The 18,993-nt window shown below is 39.5% G+C and overlaps 1 protein-coding gene across 1 annotated transcript; it reads right to left on the bottom strand.

The window, feature by feature from the left end:
• Positions 1-2,425: 2,425 nt before the first annotated feature.
• tnfaip6 (tumor necrosis factor, alpha-induced protein 6) lies at positions 2,426-11,811 on the bottom strand. Its single transcript, XM_069721019.1, has 6 exons — positions 11,682-11,811; positions 10,612-10,749; positions 9,500-9,661; positions 3,049-3,277; positions 2,783-2,823; positions 2,426-2,694 (listed from the first exon to the last, which is right to left on the bottom strand). The coding sequence occupies exons 1-6, from the start codon at positions 11,779-11,781 to the stop codon at positions 2,573-2,575; spliced, it is 792 nt and encodes a 263-aa protein (XP_069577120.1). The 5' UTR covers positions 11,782-11,811; the 3' UTR covers positions 2,426-2,572.
• Positions 11,812-18,993: the final 7,182 nt, after the last annotated feature.

Genomic DNA, 18,993 nt, shown 5'->3' with positions numbered 1-18,993 from the left:
TTAAAAGGCAAAGAATTATTACCAGTGGGTCAATATTAATTAGCTTTAACTAATTAGTTCAAACAACATGGAAATATATGATTCTGTTCTGCCAATGCAGACAATTTGGTTCCCCAATCTGTTGTGCCGCACATTGCTTTACTAAATGGTATTATATGATGTTTTTATCTATAATTTTACCTAAAATGATGAATACTTCACATACATGAATTAGGGTTATGCTGTCAACTCAGTAATAATTCCTTCACAATCTATTTATTATGTGGAATTCCAAATCATAAACTTGTAGGTTAAGTTCCAATAATTCTGTTACTACATTCAACCGACACATTGACCACGTCAACCTGTTAAAGATGAAAGGACTCATGTCTTTCAAAAAATTTGACAACTTGTCACTGTGTTTATCTGAATCAAACGTATCTATTATGACGCCGCGTTCACCAGTCTCACCAACCATAGCAACAGACAGACAGCCACAGCCATTTTGAAATCATCCTTCTCGAGTCTTCACTGACACCAAAATGACTTAAGCTATGCTACATCTCAGACTTCTACACTGGCTTCCAACCTGATCAAACTAAATTCAAAATGCTGCTGTAATTTATAAACACATTGCACAGTGCAGGAACAAAAGACCATTTTAACCTACTACTATGTTACAAACCATCCAAACTCCTCATCTATGACAGCTCTTTGCCTTGAGGCAACTAAACATGGAGCAACAGCATTCAGCTGAAACAACGGGTCCTATCTAACAGTCCATGGTCCCGAGACCACCTGACATTCAGGAAGCAACATGTACAGTACTCACATTGTCTGCTAACGCTGTCTCATGATTGACACACAGTCCAGCTATTCTCAGTTTATACACTTTGTACTCTCATATCACACAAATCAGTATTCCTATTAAATAAGCATTCAAATTTAAGATTCAATCAACAACTTGGGTGGTGAGTCCAAAAAAAATCTACCACACAATAAATTCATTATTTCACTTTGAAGAGAGTATTGCTTAAAAGAATCAACTGAAATGTCAATGTTTGTTACAGAGCCTCCATTTTAAAGTTGATATTCACTGTTGGAATCACAGACTGCCGCTGTCAGTGGATCTTACGTGGATATAATGGATAATTAGTGAAACACTTGGACTTCCACTAGGAGCAGCAAAAAAGTCAATTCATACATTTAAAACGCAGAATATTCTGCTTTTCAGCTCTGTGAGAAACTGAGAAGCAGATTCAGCTACATTATCCAAAAATAGAGATATATAGTACGAGTTAGGTTTTATGTCTAACACTCATACATAGCACTCATACTCATAGCATTCCCCTGTTTTTATTTGTTTATTTTATTCATTTATTTATTTATTTGTTTGTTTTCTATTCCATTTGCTCGTTTTGGTTATTTGTTTGGTTTTCTTGTATTCATTACCTTCATGGTTTGGTCTTTTTTTGCCTCCTCTTTTCTTAAATGTTTACCGGTATTGACGTTATGTTTGACTGTGCTTTGCGTCTCTGTAGAGCACTTTGTAAACTCTGTTTTTAAAGGTGCTATATAAATAGTTATTATTATTATTATTTGGAAGTATGTATTGTAACTGATGGAGGATTCAGAAAATTCTGATATTTGACAGAAATGCAACTTTATTTATCCAAATAAAATCACAATCTGTTCCTATCGCAAGGTTATGATTGTGTCCACCTGTTTCCCTCAACGTCACCCGTTGGTTTGTGATCGTTATGAATCCTCCAGTTCAGATTCTGTCCGTCACCATCTTGCTAGTTCGGAGTGGTTTGGAGCAGGAAGTGACCATATTTGGACGAACTGGGGGAGGAGCCAGCGGTGGATCTGACTGATCTGATTGGAAACCTGACGATACTACGTCCTGCCCACCGATAGCTGTAACCTGACTGCACCACAGGCCTGTCAATCAAACAGACACGCCCCCAAAACAGGTGTTCTTGAATCTTCTTTTCTAATGAATGAGGGATTATTTTCAGATGGACCTCCAGAAAACTAAGAAGAAGGAGTGACTTTAGCTAACAACACCGAGATAACTGATGGACACATTTTATTCACTTTGGATTTGATGAGAGAAGTTGAATGGGAGTCTATGGAGCCGGAGGCTTTTTGGAGCCGACCTCTAGTGGCACTCGCTGGTATTGCAGCTGAAGACACTTCTGGATCAGAACAATTTTACAGACATGAAGCTACGAACTCTTTTATATCCAGTCTGTTATAATCTCCCTGATTTTTTTCAGTAAAAGACTTTGTTTTACTTTTTGTGTCTGAAAGTGCACTCAGTTCCTGACACATTGTTGAAAATACATATTCACAAAAGATTCTCATGATAATTGGGGCTAGAAAAAGGCTTTAATGTGTAAAGGTCTGTGAAAATATACTTGAAATGAGCACAAACTACACTCATTTTCCATGAAATAATCCTGGGAACAAAAGAACACTGCAACACAATTGAACCTTGTTTATTTAACTGATTTATAAACACTTATTAATTACAGTAGATGAGGTAATCAATGTAAATACAGCAACAGTCAGTGTTTTAAACCATTTGTCAGTCAAAGTAGTGGGTCAGATTTTGTGAGTACAGAGATGCATTGAAGGCCGTATATTCTAACTGGAAGCCTCCAGCTGTAACTGAAGCATCAGAGAGGAACTTCAGTGTCATCACATTTCCTGCAAGAGACAAATCTTTTTTCATTCTGGTAGTTCAGAGATTCACATGTTTCCTCATGCTTCTACTTCTAAATGAAAGGGAATTTACCTGTGCTGAGTATGTCATCTGGGAAATAATCACCACAGAACCTGGACACAGATCAAGAAGAGAAAAAGCAAAGTGAACTTCTAATTTAATGTTAGCGAGTTTCTCAACCTTTTTTCTCATCATCAAAAAAAACTGAGAAATGATAATATGTTAAATTACATTCATACATCCCTCCAGCTGTGAGAGTTTAAACTCGTGTGTTAGCGAATGCCTCAACAAGAAATCCCCCATACAGTGGGATCTAATTTTCCATTAGTGCTCCTCACCTTCCTGCAAAGCCTGACACGTCATCATAGCTGTCATACACCTCCAGGTAGTCGGCTAGACACGCCGTGTCGTCCTCCACATCAAACTCCAGGAAGTGGAGGCGGATCCTCTGGCCCAGACGAACACGGATGTGCCAGTAGCAAATCTGTTCGTCCTGATACTCGTCAGGGAAACCAGGAGACTGAATGATCTTCTCCTGATTGGTCAGCACTCCACCACACTCCTTGGCTGGAAGACACATCAGTGACAGGTGGGGATTAGACCTCTCAAATACAGCACGTTTTAATGTACAAGTATTTAAAATTACACATAGGGATATCTCTGTAGCGTACAGGGAGCTTCCTCACAGCACAACACAAAATCAAAGGAATAAAATAATAAATTCACATGACAATAGTGGTGGAAAGTAGTTTTAGTAACGTGCTGCACTTCTGTACACATCTGAGCTATTCGTACTTTCTGCCACTATTCCTTTACATTTAACATGGTGTAATATTACACTTTTTACTCCACTATGATTATTTAGCTTCTACTGTAAAAAAAACAAAAAAAGGGGGAAAAAATGCAGCAAATGTTTCATTTGAAAATTTTTAACTTTTATCTATTTTGTGGATAAAGGAAGATATATCTTCAGTCTGGAAGCATATCTTCCCTTTTTTGGGGGATTTTTAACCCGATCAACATAATGAAAATAATGATTAGATGCAGCCCTTCATTAAATAGTTAAAACATAGCTCCACTTTAACAATCTAAAACAGTAAAATCTGAATTTTACAGGTTTCAGTGACAGGTGTCATTTAAATAATCAAATACAATTCCCTGGTTATACAAACAAACTTTAATTTAAGTAACATTTCTAATGCAGAATTTGTATTTGCATTGTAGTTTTTTACGATACGATATCAACATTTTTACTAAAGTAAATTTGAATACTTTCAATGACAGCCTTCCTCTAAGCTTCCTGAAATAGAAGCATTGTTTAAAGTTTGTGGCTTCCCATCCAAAGTGTAGTCGCTGCAGTATTTATCTTTCTACAACGCAGCTGACACCAGAAAAGTTGCCCATGAAACAAGTAAGAAAGAATTTAGGAGGTGAAAGTGGAAATATATATGTTGCTCCACAGAACACTGGAACAGCGGCATACTATGAAAGCAGTTTTAACACAATTTAATTACTTCAGTTAAGAAACATGCTATAAATGGATAAAAATGTAGATGCTTTATTTTAATATTAAACTATAAAAAAGCAATGTGTTGTAGATCCCTGTTCAGGGCTACAGACCGTGTTACAAGATGTTAATGACAGTCGTAGAGTTAAACCTTAAAATCACATTGTCTTCAGCTGAGACAGGAAAATGGGAAAAAAAAAATCCAAGTTATCTTTGGATACTACGTGTGACGGCAAAGTATAAACGCTGTCTTTCACTTTGAAATTGTTCTAAAAGTAATAATTTGGTATTTTTATGGAATTGTTTCATTAAAAGAATCCAAATGTTTGGAAGGTCCACAGTTCAAAATACCAGCTAACTGAATGTGAACACGAGAGTCGGCCACATGTGCCCAATTTATCACATCCTGTACATGTGAGCAGTGGGATGTGACCTGTGAGGACTGCAGTGGTGTGAACCAAGTTGTTTTTCCCTGGAGAAACCTTTTTTAAAAAACAGCCTATTTACAAAGTAATGGTGTCCATCCGGAGGTAAACAGCAGGAGCTCGGTGCAGTAGATTAGTACATGGTGGCTCATCAAACTAAAAGTAAACCAGGCAGCATCTTTACTTTTTAAACTAGTGGGGTTCACGATTATAGAACAAGTTACCAACTAAATAAAACATGTAATCTAAATGTTTTCATATTGTGGAGCAACTCACTCTCGAAATATAAAACTTGTTCGTAGTGTGAGCTCTGTTTCCATGCCAACACTAACAACTGGAATACAATCAGTAGACTTTTATGTAACGTATGTAATGTTTCCTACTCCAGGAAGTAGTCGGACCCTTAGCAACCACCTAGCAACAGAGAGGATTTCTAGTTCAAACTGAATAAATACAGAACATAGAAACACTAAACTGCTCAGCTAGCTCAGTCTGGTTGGAACAAAGATATCTGATGAACAAAGATATCTGATGAACAAAGATATGTGATGAACAAAGATATCTGATGAACAAAGATATCTGATGATGAACAAAGATATCTGATGAACAAAGATATCTGATGAACAAAGATATCTGATGAACAAAGATATCCATGGACTCCTGTGTTTTTAACATTTTAGCACCGTGTCATGTGTTCAAACCAAACCGGTCCAGCTAGCCTCCGCTAGGATTGTAAGTGCGTGACTATCCGTGGTGTTACGGTACGGGTGCTCGGAGTGACCAAAAAGGACCAAAAGAGACCCGACTTCACCAAATGGGTCATTTAATAGACCTATAACAAGTAGAAACTACATTATATTACATATTATATGAAACTCTATTCTAATTCTATTTTCCCATTGAGGAGGTGGAGGGCGAGATATTTGTAGTGATGAGCAGGGTGTGATGTCATGATGATTTGACCAATCAGATTTCTGGGTCGGAAGCACTGGTTGTATAATAAAATATGGGGCACATTATACTCTGAGCCAGAAGTAAAACACATTACATGCATATACAGGATACAGTACATAAATCTACAAGACTCATCATCATTGAATATGAAAAAGAAGTTATTTGATTTAGTTTGATATAATCAACTGAGGACATGTGCTCTCAGGCTGATGAAACTTCCCACAGTGTATTCTTTTCATCAGATTGCGGGATTGTGCTTCTGCATGTGAAGCATTTTGGTTGAAGGGTCTGTCTGTTGCATGTGAGCCCTGAATGAATTCAGAACATGAGTGAGGGAAATCAAACACACATGTTGAGACGGGTGACAAAGGCATCAAAAGCTTTTCTCCTGGACGTCCTGCAGGGTTATGAAAATTCATGTCTAACATCATTTCTCATTGGTAGATGATTAAAACAGAAAGCTCACATCCATCACAGGGGAACAGTTCAGACAAAATGTCTGATGTGAATCTACTGAGATGGTTTCAGCACTGAAATGCAGAACATTTATATTGATGTATCGATGGCCATGTTAACAGGTTACAGCAGCCACACGACATCTTACGTGCTTTCGTAGGGAAAAATCATATACCTGCTTTTCTGTTACAATGACTAACAGGTCGGACCCAATCATCATCAGTGATGTCATCAACCATCAGTGATGTCATCGTTGGTTTGTGAACATTATGAATCCTCCAGTTCAGATTCTGTCCGTCACCATCTTGCTAGTTCAGAGCGGTTTGGAGCAGGAAGTGACCATATTTGGATGCGCTGGGGGAGGAGCCAGCGGTGGATCTGACCGATCTGATTGGAAACCTGACAATACTACGTCCCGCCCACCGATAGCTGTAACCTGACTGCACCACAGGCCTGTCAATCAAACAGACACGCCCCCAAAACAGGTCTTCTTGAATCTTCTTTTCTAATGAATGAGGGATTATTTTCAGATGGACCTCCAGAAAACTAAGAAGAAGGAGTGACTTTAGCTAACAACACCGAGATAACTGATGGACACATTTTATTCACTTTGGATTTGATGAGAGAAGTTGAATGGGAGTCTATGGAGCCGGAGGCTTTTTGGAGCCGACCTCTAGTGGCACTCGCTGGTATTGCATTACCATTTTTCTGAACCGGAACCTATGTCCAACTGTAGTTACAGTCTGTCATTGGTCTTCAAACATTCATGACCATTACTAAAGAGAAAACTGATTCAACAATAGGACAGGCAGTAGCAGCGCCACAGCAGACACAGTGCAGACACAGCTGTGTGTAGAGGTAACACAGAGTCCAGGGCTAAATCTTTACCTTCAACGGTGTCTGGCACTTTGGAAAATGGATTCTTGGTTTAAACTGTACTGGCTAGATGGCAGTCATCAAGGAATATCAGAGAATATCAGGGAATATCAGGGAATATGAGAATATCAGAGAATATTAGAGAATATTGGAATATCAGGGAATATCAGAGAATATCAGAAAATATCAGGGAATATCAGAGAATATCAAGGAATATGAGAATATCTGGGAATATCAAGGAATATCATAGAATATCAGGGAATATCAGAAAATATCAGAATATCAGAGAATATCAGAGAATACTATGGAATATCAGAATATCAGGGAATATCAGAGAATATCAGGGAATATCAGAGAATATCATGGAATATCGGAACAGAGAATATCAGGGAAAATTGGAAAAAATCAGGGAATATCAGGGAATATCGGAATATAGAGAATATCAGGGAATATCGGAGAATATCAGGGAATATCGGAATATCAGGGAATATCAGGGAATATCAGAAAATATCAGGGAATATTAGAGAATATCAGAGAATATTGGAATATAGAGAATATTAGGGAATATTGGAGAATATCAGGGAATATCAGGAAATATCAGGGAATATCGGAATATCAGAGAATATCAAGGAATATCAGAGAATATGAGAATATCTGGGAATATCAGAGAATATCAAGGAATATCAGGGAATATCAGATAATATCAGGGAATATCAGGGAATATCAGGGAATATCAGGGACTATCAGGGAATATCAGAGAATATCTGGGAATATTAGGGAATATCAGAGAATATCAGAGAATATCAGAGAATATCAAAGAATATCAGGGAATATCAGAGAATATCATGGAATATCGGAATATAGAGAATATCAGGGAATATCGGAGAATATCAGGGAATATCAGAGAATATCAGGGAACATCGGAATATAGAGAATATCGGAATATCGGAGAATATAAGGGAATATCAGAGAATATCAGGGAATATCAGGATATCAGAATATCAGGGAATATCAGAATATCAGAGAATATCAGGGAATATCGGAGAATATTAAGGAATATCAGGGAATAATCAGAGAATATCAGAGAATATCAGGGAATATCAGGGAATATTAAAACATCTTTTCCAGACAGGGAAAGTCAGGTAATTTGATCTTTTTTTTTTTTTTGCACGTTTGAACTTTAGTTGCCTGGTTAGCTGGTTATTGTCAGTGTGTATGTTTGGTAGCTTTAATATTCACTGACACAAATTAAAAATGTAATTTATTAGGTTGTGAGATCATTACTGTTATTGTTAGTTAATTATTTGACTCTGCAGCCAGTATTTATACATGGATTTATTTTATTTTAATATCAACCAGGGGGCATGTGTCAGCCTGTTTTTAACAGATGTGACAACGGCAGCATGTTTTTCTGTTACAGGTCGTGGAGGTTCAGCTTCTTCGTCGATGAAAGTCGGAGTTTGAACTTTGATTTAAAGTGGGAACTCTGTGTTAAAGACTGGTGGAGAATTATTGAAAATGCCTACCAGAAGTTATTTCTGCTGAAGGAGGCGTATTAGCCTCTGAACGCTGTTTTTAGTGTTGTTTTTTTTCGCAGATGTAGAAATAAATGATTAAATGGTTAAAAAAAAAAGCGAATTTCCATTGTAGTGTTGTTAAAGAATAACACTATAATCTGTAAGCACCATTTCAAACAGGATCAAATGTTTGCTTGTCTAAATATGTTACAAAAGTACATTCCCATGGGCTGTACATATTTTTTCACGTGACTTAAAATGTCATAAGAGGAATTAAACATGAGTAAAGTCTGGAGAGTTGTTCAGGTGTGGTCTTTGCATGGCGTGTGTCTTTGTTAACACTTATTCAGTTACACCACTGACGTCTTATCCAGACTTATGTTTCCTCATTTCCTCCAGATTTATTCTCAGTCTGACCGTGATAACTCACAGGGTGGTGCAGAGATTGTGGTTTTGAGTCAAGACCACTGCGGTCTTTCCTGGTTTAGTTCTCTGTATCAACTGTTTGACTCAGAGTGAGTCTGAGGAGCCTCAGACGTACTCCGGCCTCCCGCTGGGAAGCAGACATTTAATCACTGCCACACATTTGATCGGTTTGACCTCTGTGTTGTGGACCTTTTACTGACTGAATTTTCAGTTTTCAGTTTTTTCATACAGAAATTTCAAAACTAGCTCAGGGCTTAGTTGTTCATCTGCAGCTGTCAAGTAAAGAGGAATACATGAGTAAAGTTTTAAAAAAACAGCTAAAGTACAGCAGTGTTTTGTCACTTTATGGCAGCAAAAGTATATGTAAACACCACAGTGAATGAATTTCCCCTCATAAAGTCCACATAATTGGTTGTTTAGACACTCCGTGGACAGAAACATGAACTCAACATTAGCCTCTCAGGGTGCTTTTCAAACGCAACTCATCATTAACGAGGTCTGTCTGCTAACTGCTGATGGGAAACTGCAGAGGTTGATCTTTGTGGGTTTGTCACATGACATTTAAATTAGTAGAATTATGAAAATATTGATGAGAGCCATAAACTGGTAAATTAAACGGCGTACTCACAGTTTGGGTTGTAGCAGTACACGTCCCATGTCTCGCTTTTGTTCAGCCTGTATCCGTAGTCAATGATGCCGACTTTCCCAAAACCACAGTTGGCCCCAGCTTTGACAATGGGGTAGCCCACACGTCCTCTGTCGAACCATCCAGCAGCACACACATGGAAACCTGAAAAAAAGAAGAAACGCTGAGTTCATTTCTGCCCCATAGAGCCACTGATGTTGGAACAAATAAACTATTGTGTGCTGCCGGCCCCCCGTAAGACGAAGGCTTGACAAAAGCCTGCTGGTGAACACTTCGTTGTGTTGTTCTAGTTATTTGTGGAGACACAGCGACGTTAGCAGAGAGATGTAATCAGCAGACCCGAGCCAGAACAGCCCAGATAAAACCGGGACCTTCTGTGTGGAAACTCAGAGAGGCAGATTGTGACGCCAGAGCGAGTCCCTGGTTTCAATCTGCGTGCTGTGGGAACGCTGGTATTAACCACCCAGGGAGGTGTTAACAGGCTTTAACAATACCAATCAGAGTTTGGCACGGAGTCCTACAGCAGCCAAGAACTCATAGAAGGTTTCACTCACTGCTTCACAGTGACCTTTAAACTATGAACACATGAATCTCTGCTCCATATTGTGAACATTTAAACTTTCCTTTGTTATTTCCATAGTAATGGTGGTATGCGGCGAGGTAAACACTGTGAAAATGTCAAAACGATGAGTAGAATCATTGATGCACTCAGTCCTAATCCAGAATCTGTGGCCTCTCAGTGCGTCGTTTGTACATAACGTGACGGCCTGCTCAGCTTGTTCCAGCGCTGACTGCTCGGCCATATTCCAGAGGGATGAGGGACACATCGCTGATGTAACACCAGGGCCCTCAAACTCGACGTTTGGGGTGTTTCATGGGAGGAAGAAAGACTAAACGCAGCCCTTCCTGTGCACAGTTAATGAAACGGTGGCTCAAACTCATCGGACTTATTGGAATCAGTGTTGGTCTGACAAAAGATTGTGTGTTTACTGTGAGAGAGGCAATTTTGATGAATCATCGTCCAGACGTGTACTGGAGTAAATCTTCCTCTGAATGTGTGTTGCAGATGCTTTGGTGAAGGCACCGCTGCAGACCTATTTGACGAGCCGCCTCCAGTTGTTGGTAAGTGGCCACCGTCCCTCCCTCGTATTTGCAGACAGCCTTGGCCTCTTTATACGTCAGCTGGTATCTTCCTTTGCGGGATTCCCGATGGTAAACTCCAGCTGCTTGTTCTGTCAAAGAGAGAGACAACAGAAAATGCTGCTGACACCATCTGAAGCCAGGAGGGAGAGGAGTGTCTGCCGAGCGTCTGCAGCGAGCTGCCTGATAGGCCGATACATTCAAAAGAGTGATTTTAAACAAAGCTAAACATAAGACACGAACACAAAGGGTCTATTTTTCCCCATTTTGGTAGTTCATTAACATTTTGGTCACTTGCCCTCTCAGCAGGGAGTCCTCCGCTGCTTTACACATGCATGACTGCAGAGCTTGGCACAACACATTTGAGGTTTGCCAGCGGTTGAAATTTAGATCTTTTTAACCAGTTTGATGACCTCTCATGCTCAATCAACCTTTTCACCCTCACAGCTCCTCCGGTGTTCACTTGTCAAGGCTGGAGAGAGACAAAAAAGTTCAAATGAAACTTCTAACAGAGGATGGAAGTTGCATGAATTAATATTTTGAAAAGAAACTATGTTAATATAACTTCCAATAATCCCCAAAATGTCACAAATATTAATTGAACTACCATTTCTTGATTTGGAGAATTTTGAGATGAAGTCATTTCGCCATGTTGACTGGCCTCATGTTATCAGGTCATACATTAATTAATCCTTATTTTTCTCACTAACGTGTCTTTGTATGAGAACATCAGCTTTTGCAGTCAGCATTAACAAACGGTACTTTCTCACTATTCGAGGTAAAAATAGCCACGTGTGATGGATTGGAATAATTATGCAAATTATAATTGATCACGACAGAAACCATCCAGTAGAATGTGCAGATTGATGTTAGCTTGTCGATGGGATTCATCTCGATGAGAACACGAAATAAGAAGAAAAGGTTGAAGCTGCGTGCGATAAGATCTTCTTAACAAACTCCTGAATGTTCCAGCGTAACTCGCATGTTTCTGACTACAGAGACCGGAGGAAAAAAAGGTATTTACCCAGCCATATTGAGTTGTGAAATATTCCGTTTTTGAAGCCCCATGCTTTAGCTTCTTTCAGCAGGACCGCGAGTGTCCAGAGGAGAGCCAAGACGCGCATCCTGCAGCCGTCAGTGCGCAGCTGCTCCGTCCAGATGTTTCCAGAAGCTCTGCCCTCCGCTGCTGCTGCGCTTATAAAGGCGGTGAGATCCTGACTGCTGCCTCCCCAAGGAGCTGGGCAGTATCAAGTATCGCTACTGGATAATTCAATAAAACTGTAGCCCACTGGTCACTTACTGACTCTTGTACTATGTTCTGAAAAACACTTTTCACACAGAGATTAATGCTGCAGCTTCATATATTAGCCATATTAAATGTTTTTGTTTTTGGCCAAATTTAGAGAATCTTAAAATAAAACTTTTAAACTTATACAAATAAATCAAATCATTTAATTGTTGTTGTTTTTTTAAGGAAGGAAATAGGTTGCAGATTCTGAGTTTGATTATGTTGGAGGTTTCTTCTGTTGAAATAGAGTTTTTTCCTTCTGTTGGAGGTTTCTTCTGTTGAAATAGAGTTTTTTCCTTCTGTTGGAGGTTTCTTCTGTTGAAATAGAGTTTTTTTCCTTCTGTTGGAGGTTTCTTCTGTTGAAATAGAGTTTTGTTTCCTTCTGTTGGAGGTTTCTTCTGTTGAAATAGAGTTTTTTTCCTTCTGTTGGAGGTTTCTTCTGTTGAAATAGAGTTTTGTTTCCTTCTGTTGGAGGTTTCTTCTGTTAAAAGAGAGTTTTTCCTTCTGTTGGAGGTTTCTTCTGTTAAAGAGAGTTTTTCCTTCTGTTGGAGGTTTCTTCTGTTGAAATAGAGTTTTTTTCCTTCTGTTGGAGGTTTCTTCTGTTGAAATAGAGTTTTTTTCCTTCTGTTGGAGGTTTCTTCTGTTAAAGAGAGTTTTTCCTTCTGTTGGAGGTTTCTTCTGTTAAAGAGAGTTTTTCCTTCTGTTGGAGGTTTCTTCTGTTGAAATAGGAGTTTTTCTGTTGAAATAGAGTTTTTCCTTCCTTCTGTTGGAGGTTTCTTCTGTTAAAGAGAGTTTTTCCTTCTGTTGGAGGTTTCTTCTGTTAAAGAGAGTTTTTCCTTCTGTTGGAGGTTTCTTCCTGTTAAGAGGGAGTTTTTCCTTCTGTTGGAGGTTTCTTCTGTTAAAGAGAGTTTTTCCTTCTGTTGGAAGTTTCTTCCTGTTAAGAGGGAGTTTTTCCTTCTGTTGGAGGTTTCTTCCTGTTGAGAGGGAGTTTTTCCTTCCTTCTGTTGGAGGTTTCTTCCTGTTGAGAGGGAGTTTTTCCTTCCTTCTGTTGGAGGTTTCTTCCTGTTGAGAGGGAGTTTTTCCTTCCTTCTGTTGGAGGTTTCTTCCTGTTGAGAGGGAGTTTTTCCTTCCTTCTGTTGGAGGTTTCTTCTTTTAAAGAGAGTTTTTCCTTTTGTTGAAGGTTTCTTCTGTTAAAAGAGAGTTTTTCCTTCCTTCTGTTGGAGGTTTCTTCTGTTAAAGAGAGTTTTTCCTTCTGTTGGAGGTTTCTTCCTGTTAAAAGAGAGTTTTTCTTTCATTCTGTTGGAGTTTTCTTCCTGTTAAGACGGAATTTTTTCCTTCCTCCTGTCGGAGATTTGTCTCCTTATTAAGGAGTTTTTCCCTCCTAGCTTTCGTAGCAAAGCTATTAGCATTGAATTGTTGGGTTTTTCTGTATAATCCTTCACATCTCTGTTGTAAGGACTTTAATGTGGTAAGTGCCATGAAATAACCTTTGTTGTGATTTGGTGCTATATAAATAAAATAAAATAGAATTAAAATGGAATTGAATAGATATATTTTAAACTGAGCACGTGAAGTTATTGTATTTAAAGCTTGAAAATCCCTTGAACTCATTATTTAAAATGTCACCTCAACATGTTGTGCAGGTATCATGAAATGACAACTTTTCTTTAAAAGTGTACTTTTACATTAAGTCTTTGACCAGATTTTACTGCCACTACTTCTTTTCTGTTAGCCATATTAACGCCTTTTCACCACATATGGTTGAAAGACACTGAATAATATACTAAACTTTTGCCATACAGGGGGTCACACTGAAGGGGTCACTCCATCGATTCTACACATTAAGATACATTTATTTATTATCAAAGTACTATTCAGCTTGTAGAAACAGTTCAGGCTGACCAGAGGGTCGTACATGCATTCATATCATCATGTCTTCACTGTCCAAACAAGTTCAAAAAGACAATAACATGTTCTTAACTGTTGTGTCTGGTATCTCTGCTTCCCCCCCCCCCCCCAGAGCCTGGTTCTGTTGAAGGTTTTTTTCCTGTTAAAAGAACGTTTTTCCTCCCAGCCGCTCACAGGGAATTGTTGATTGTTTGGGGTTCCACAGTTGTTAAGTTGTATTTTAAGAATATTACCATGTTAAGTGCCCTGAATAACCTGTTGTGCTGTGATTTGGTGCTAAAACTCAATTGCATTTTTTCCCAAAAATAAATAAACCCTAAAAATGCCAGCAGGACTTGGGGATTATTTGCTTTGGGAGAGGACTTGGACCTTCTTTTGGGAACTTCTTGGAAACAATCACCGAGGTATTAAGCTCTATTCAATCAGGGAGTACCAAGTAGCTCTGAAGACCCTGGTGTTGCATGGCCCTGGTGATGTAACCCTGGCTGTATATTCTGTCTCATTTAAGCTCTGGCTTGGTCCAAGCAACAGAAGAGAAACAATGTAGCTGCTAGAATTTGTTTCTCAACGGTTAAGTGTTACATTTGTTGGCCTGTCATTTGGTGTGGAGAGGTTCAATGAAAGCTGGCTCGCTGAGCTGCCTCAGGGTTGATGAAAGTGGTGAGTGAAATAAACAAAAACAGTAATTGCGCCATAAAAACAAAAACAATGAGCTAAGAAAGAAAACTGTATATCTTTAAAACAGGCAGTTACTATGACCACTCCTTCACGTTACATTTAGTCATTTCATTTACAGTTGATGTGGTAACAACGATTGTTGGCATTTCTTAAGTTAAGTTTTGTGTGTGCTGTGTTTCAACAGGAGAAAATGATTGTTCCTGTGAGTTCCTCTTGCCCAGCTCCCCTGCAGATTCCTGTCAGCTCAGTTGCTCAACAACAGGCCATGTGGGGTTGGGGGGCGGGGGGTGTTGAAGGCATTGCCAAGTAAAAGGAACAGTGTGCAACACCATATGTGAGGTTTTCCAGATGTTATGTGCCTTCCAGTATTCAGTAATGATGTACACATTCTAAAGGTAAAGAAGGGAACTGTTTTCCCAGCATACCTTCACAACAACAGGAGTATAAAGCCCAAAGCAGAATCTAAGGAGGATTTGAACAACAGTTGTACAGCAATACTGAGCGCCAATCAAAATGACTTTCTTCTGTGTTACACGTGGATAAAATCCTGTGGATAATGTGACTACTTCGGTTCACTATCAACATCGTTTCAAATGAGCTTTTTCCATTTCCAGACCAACCCGTTGTACACCATTTGCTCAGCACCAAACAGCAGACAGTTAGCAACTATCTGGTGAACGTAGTGGAGCATTTAGAAGCTAAATTTAAAGACATTTCTTTCAGAGGTGCAGACCAAAACAGAGCTAAAAAGTTTATGAATACTGGTCGTTTATTTGCCAGATGGCCAGAAACATATTTCCAAGTCAGTGATGATTTAAAAAAAAATTTACATCACAATTTGTCAGTTTAGTTTTGAATGACGGTTTAAATTATGTTAAATAAAGGATGACACCAAAGAGCTGCACGGTGGTTTTGGGGCCGTTAGAGTTGCTCAGTTAGTTGAAGGTCTTCAGTTGCTCTTATTTGAGATCTTAGCTCTTATGACCCCTGAACATTCACCTGCTCTATTTGAAATGGGATTTTCCCATTCTAAATCAAATTTGACAAACTATGGATCATTTGAAGGCACTAAGCCTCACAATTCATACTGTTTAAACAATCTTAAGGTAACACACCAAAAGCCGTTGCATGGGTGTGGCAAGCAGGAGACTGAGCACATGCTACGTTGGGATTGTCATGTGTTTACTATCTAGCACACTACGTAGTGGACAAGTGGTCAATCTGAGTGGATTTTGTTCACTACATAGTACACTATGTGGACAACCCAAACACAGCAACAGAACCTGGATCGTTGGGGGGAAGCGGCACAGTGAACAAGCATGACAGTGATAAGAGTGCGTACACAGCAAGAGTAACTTTACTTGTGTAAGAAATTTTGTGACAATATGGCAGTCTCAATGAACGAAAACATATCAGCCCTCGGAAAAACATTTATACTCATAAATTCGGTGTTATTACAGGAAGTCCATAGTAAACAATGCGAATCCCCCATTTATAACATGAAATCTCTTGGAGTCAGAATTGTGAGTTAATGTAAGAGCACACACACATACACAGATACCAATGACTGCTGGGTAAAACTATCCTGAATTGGTTCCAGATCTGGGAGGAAATGATCTGCCCTGTCTTCATTTTCAGTGCACCTCTCCCATTCAAACCCACACATGGAAAGTCCGTCTCAGATGTCGTAATTGTGACATACTGTAGATTACAGCTGCATTTAAATAGGAGATTCATCATCATTTCCATGTCCTACAACTGGCGAACTGGTTACGCGAGTGAATAGTCTGCATCGTGATTAAACAACCAAAACAGTGAACAAAATTATTTATACGACTGACATCATGTCTGTCCTGAGGGTAATAAATGCAAAACGCATGTTAAATGTGGACAGAAATAGAAGGAAAGGCAGGATGCTGTAAACGGAGCTCATGATACAGATGTTCTTTCTTTAACTTAACATTGATTTGAAAGAATGCTCATTAAATAAGTTTTAAATGTAGAACTGAAAGATGTTTCTTGTTTAAATGGCCAGAATAAAAATAAATCAGAACTTATGATAGGTTTCAAATTCAGCAGTGCAGCACAGACTCCACTGTTCACTTGAGCCAGACTAACTTGTTTTATTGAAGTTGCCAACACTTAGAAAGAACAAGATGATTTCACTTGCCCTTTTTTAAGTTGGAGCAACCTCTTAAAAGTAAGTAAATGCAGATAGATTTCAAGTAAAATTAACAAGTTAATATTGAGACGAAGGCTTCTTTCAAAACTTCTTTGTCTGATTCGATTCTCTGACTTTTCAGTCCATTTGGTCTGAACCAAAATATCAGGACCAAAAGAGGTGGTCTCGGTCCAGATCAAACTAAATGGTCCAGTTTGTTTGCAGTGTGAAAACAGTTTATGAATGGTTCGGACTTTCAAACCAATTAAATTGAAGCGGGCTATCGTCACAAATTAAACAAGAGGAGAAGAATAAGAACATTTGGCTGAGCATAAAAAAAAAATGTTGCACGTAACCATTAAACGTTAAAATGAGCTGCGGTAGCAATTTGGCAGAGGAAGAGACAAAAGTATTAAACTAAAAGAATGATGTGCGGACCTGTGAGCACGAGACAACAAACTGGCACAGACAGACACACAAAGACGACATACACAAGAGGGCAGGAAAACATTTGGACACAGGTGGAAACAATCAGGGCAATCATACACGTGAGCAGCCAAAATAACAGGAAATTAAGTAAAGTAACAGAAAACATGACCTGAAGCCGGTGCAGCTTGTGAACGGAGATGTAACTGCAAACTGAACAAGATCAAAAACTATTTTAAATAACAAAACTTCAATAAAATTATGAATTTATTCAAAATGGCTTCAAAAATATTTGAAGTAAACTGTTACACAAAAGCTGCAAATGATAAAACAATGGTTTTACTACATATACCAAAACAAGAGCTGCAAAAGGCAAAAATGGACACAGTAACATCAGGCTGCACTTAACAGTCTTTTGGTCACCAGTTTATCTGCTGATTATTTTTGCAATCCCTTGAATGTGTGCTCTATGAAACATTTTAAAACAATGAAAAATATAAATCACAAATAGTCCACAACACTCAAAATATTCAACATGTTAAATACAAAAACAAGAAAAAACAAAAACAATTTGCAGGTCAGCAGTTAACGAAGCAATGAGCACTGACATACTTTGAGACTCCTCTGATTCCCTGAATGTCCCATAAAGGCCCCCCCAACCTCATGAACTAAGTGTTGATTGTGGTCCCACTGGACACAACATATCTGACTCTCTGTCTGGCAATATCAAGTCAAAGACACATTCTTATACTTATCAGAACCAATGTGTTCTTTATAACTGTGAGAGTGCAGAGAGTCAGCATGGGGAATTCAATTTGCCCAATCCACACTTAGCATGGCCTCTGCCCAATCCAACACCTTTCCCCACAACACCCCACCACATATGACATGTTTAGTAGGTCAGCAGTAGACAGCAAACCCTCCACATTTTCCCAGGCCTCCATCATATGGCTCCGGAGGTGGCACGTGATTCCCTGTAGTGACGCCCCGCCAGGAGAAGAAAGTGAAGCAGCAGAAGTAGCTGGCGAAGGACTGAACTGGTTAGCAGTTGTTTCCACACCTCTACCAATCTGTGTCACCTGACTGCCCATTGACTGCTCCAATAATCCCTGAAGAGTTGATAGTATTTACTGAGGAGGCTTCCTTCGATGGCTGCTGGGTCCGTATTGGTCAGATGCCTCTGTTACGCACTGTGGAGCGGTGGCTCGGGTGACCGGAGCGACAGGTGGGCGGAGTGACAGGTGGGGGCGGAGCGACAGGTGACCGGAGCGACAGGTGGGCGGAGCGACAGGTGGGTGGAGTGACAGGTAACCGGAGCGACAGGTGAGTGGAGGAGTGAGCAGGCAGGCTGCAGATCGGTGCAGAGCTGGAGGCTGAATCCAGGTCTGAATCAGGTAATTACTGCTCCAGACGCTAAAGACAAGATGAACAGGAGACTAAAGTTCTGCAGGCCGGAGACTGGCACACGCCGACTGTGTTGTAGTTTTAGTCACGTAGAGTTTGTCTTCATAACTTACATAACAGCCTCCGTCTGAGGAAAATGTTGATGTCCCCAACAGCCTCATCCTTTCTCTCTGTGTCTTTGTATTTCCTGCATTATGTTACCCCCCTGTTGGCTTGCTAAAGTGTTAGCCTCTGTGGCTTCTAGACGCCGTCCACATTGTAGTTTCCTAGCAACGGTGTTTTTACAACTTGACTGCTTGAACGCCAAGCACATAGTGCACACGACTTCCCATGTTGTAACCACGAACTCAAGAGTTCCATTTGAATGCAGCATCGCTGCTCAGGGTGATGAGTGTTCGGAGATCAGTCACCGGTGGAGATTGATGAGCTGCAGAATATTGGTCTTTTTTTTAAAAAAAAAAAAGATATATT

Source organism: Brachyistius frenatus, unplaced genomic scaffold (genome assembly GCF_029030835.1).
Source record: "Brachyistius frenatus isolate BFR_SWC_R1_liver_20210118 unplaced genomic scaffold, ASM2903083v1 Contig_255, whole genome shotgun sequence".
In the NCBI taxonomy this organism is placed as follows: Eukaryota; Metazoa; Chordata; class Actinopteri; family Embiotocidae; genus Brachyistius; species Brachyistius frenatus.
The sequence above is the reverse complement of the archived record's forward strand: the minus strand, read 5'-3'. Positions and strand labels throughout refer to the sequence as shown.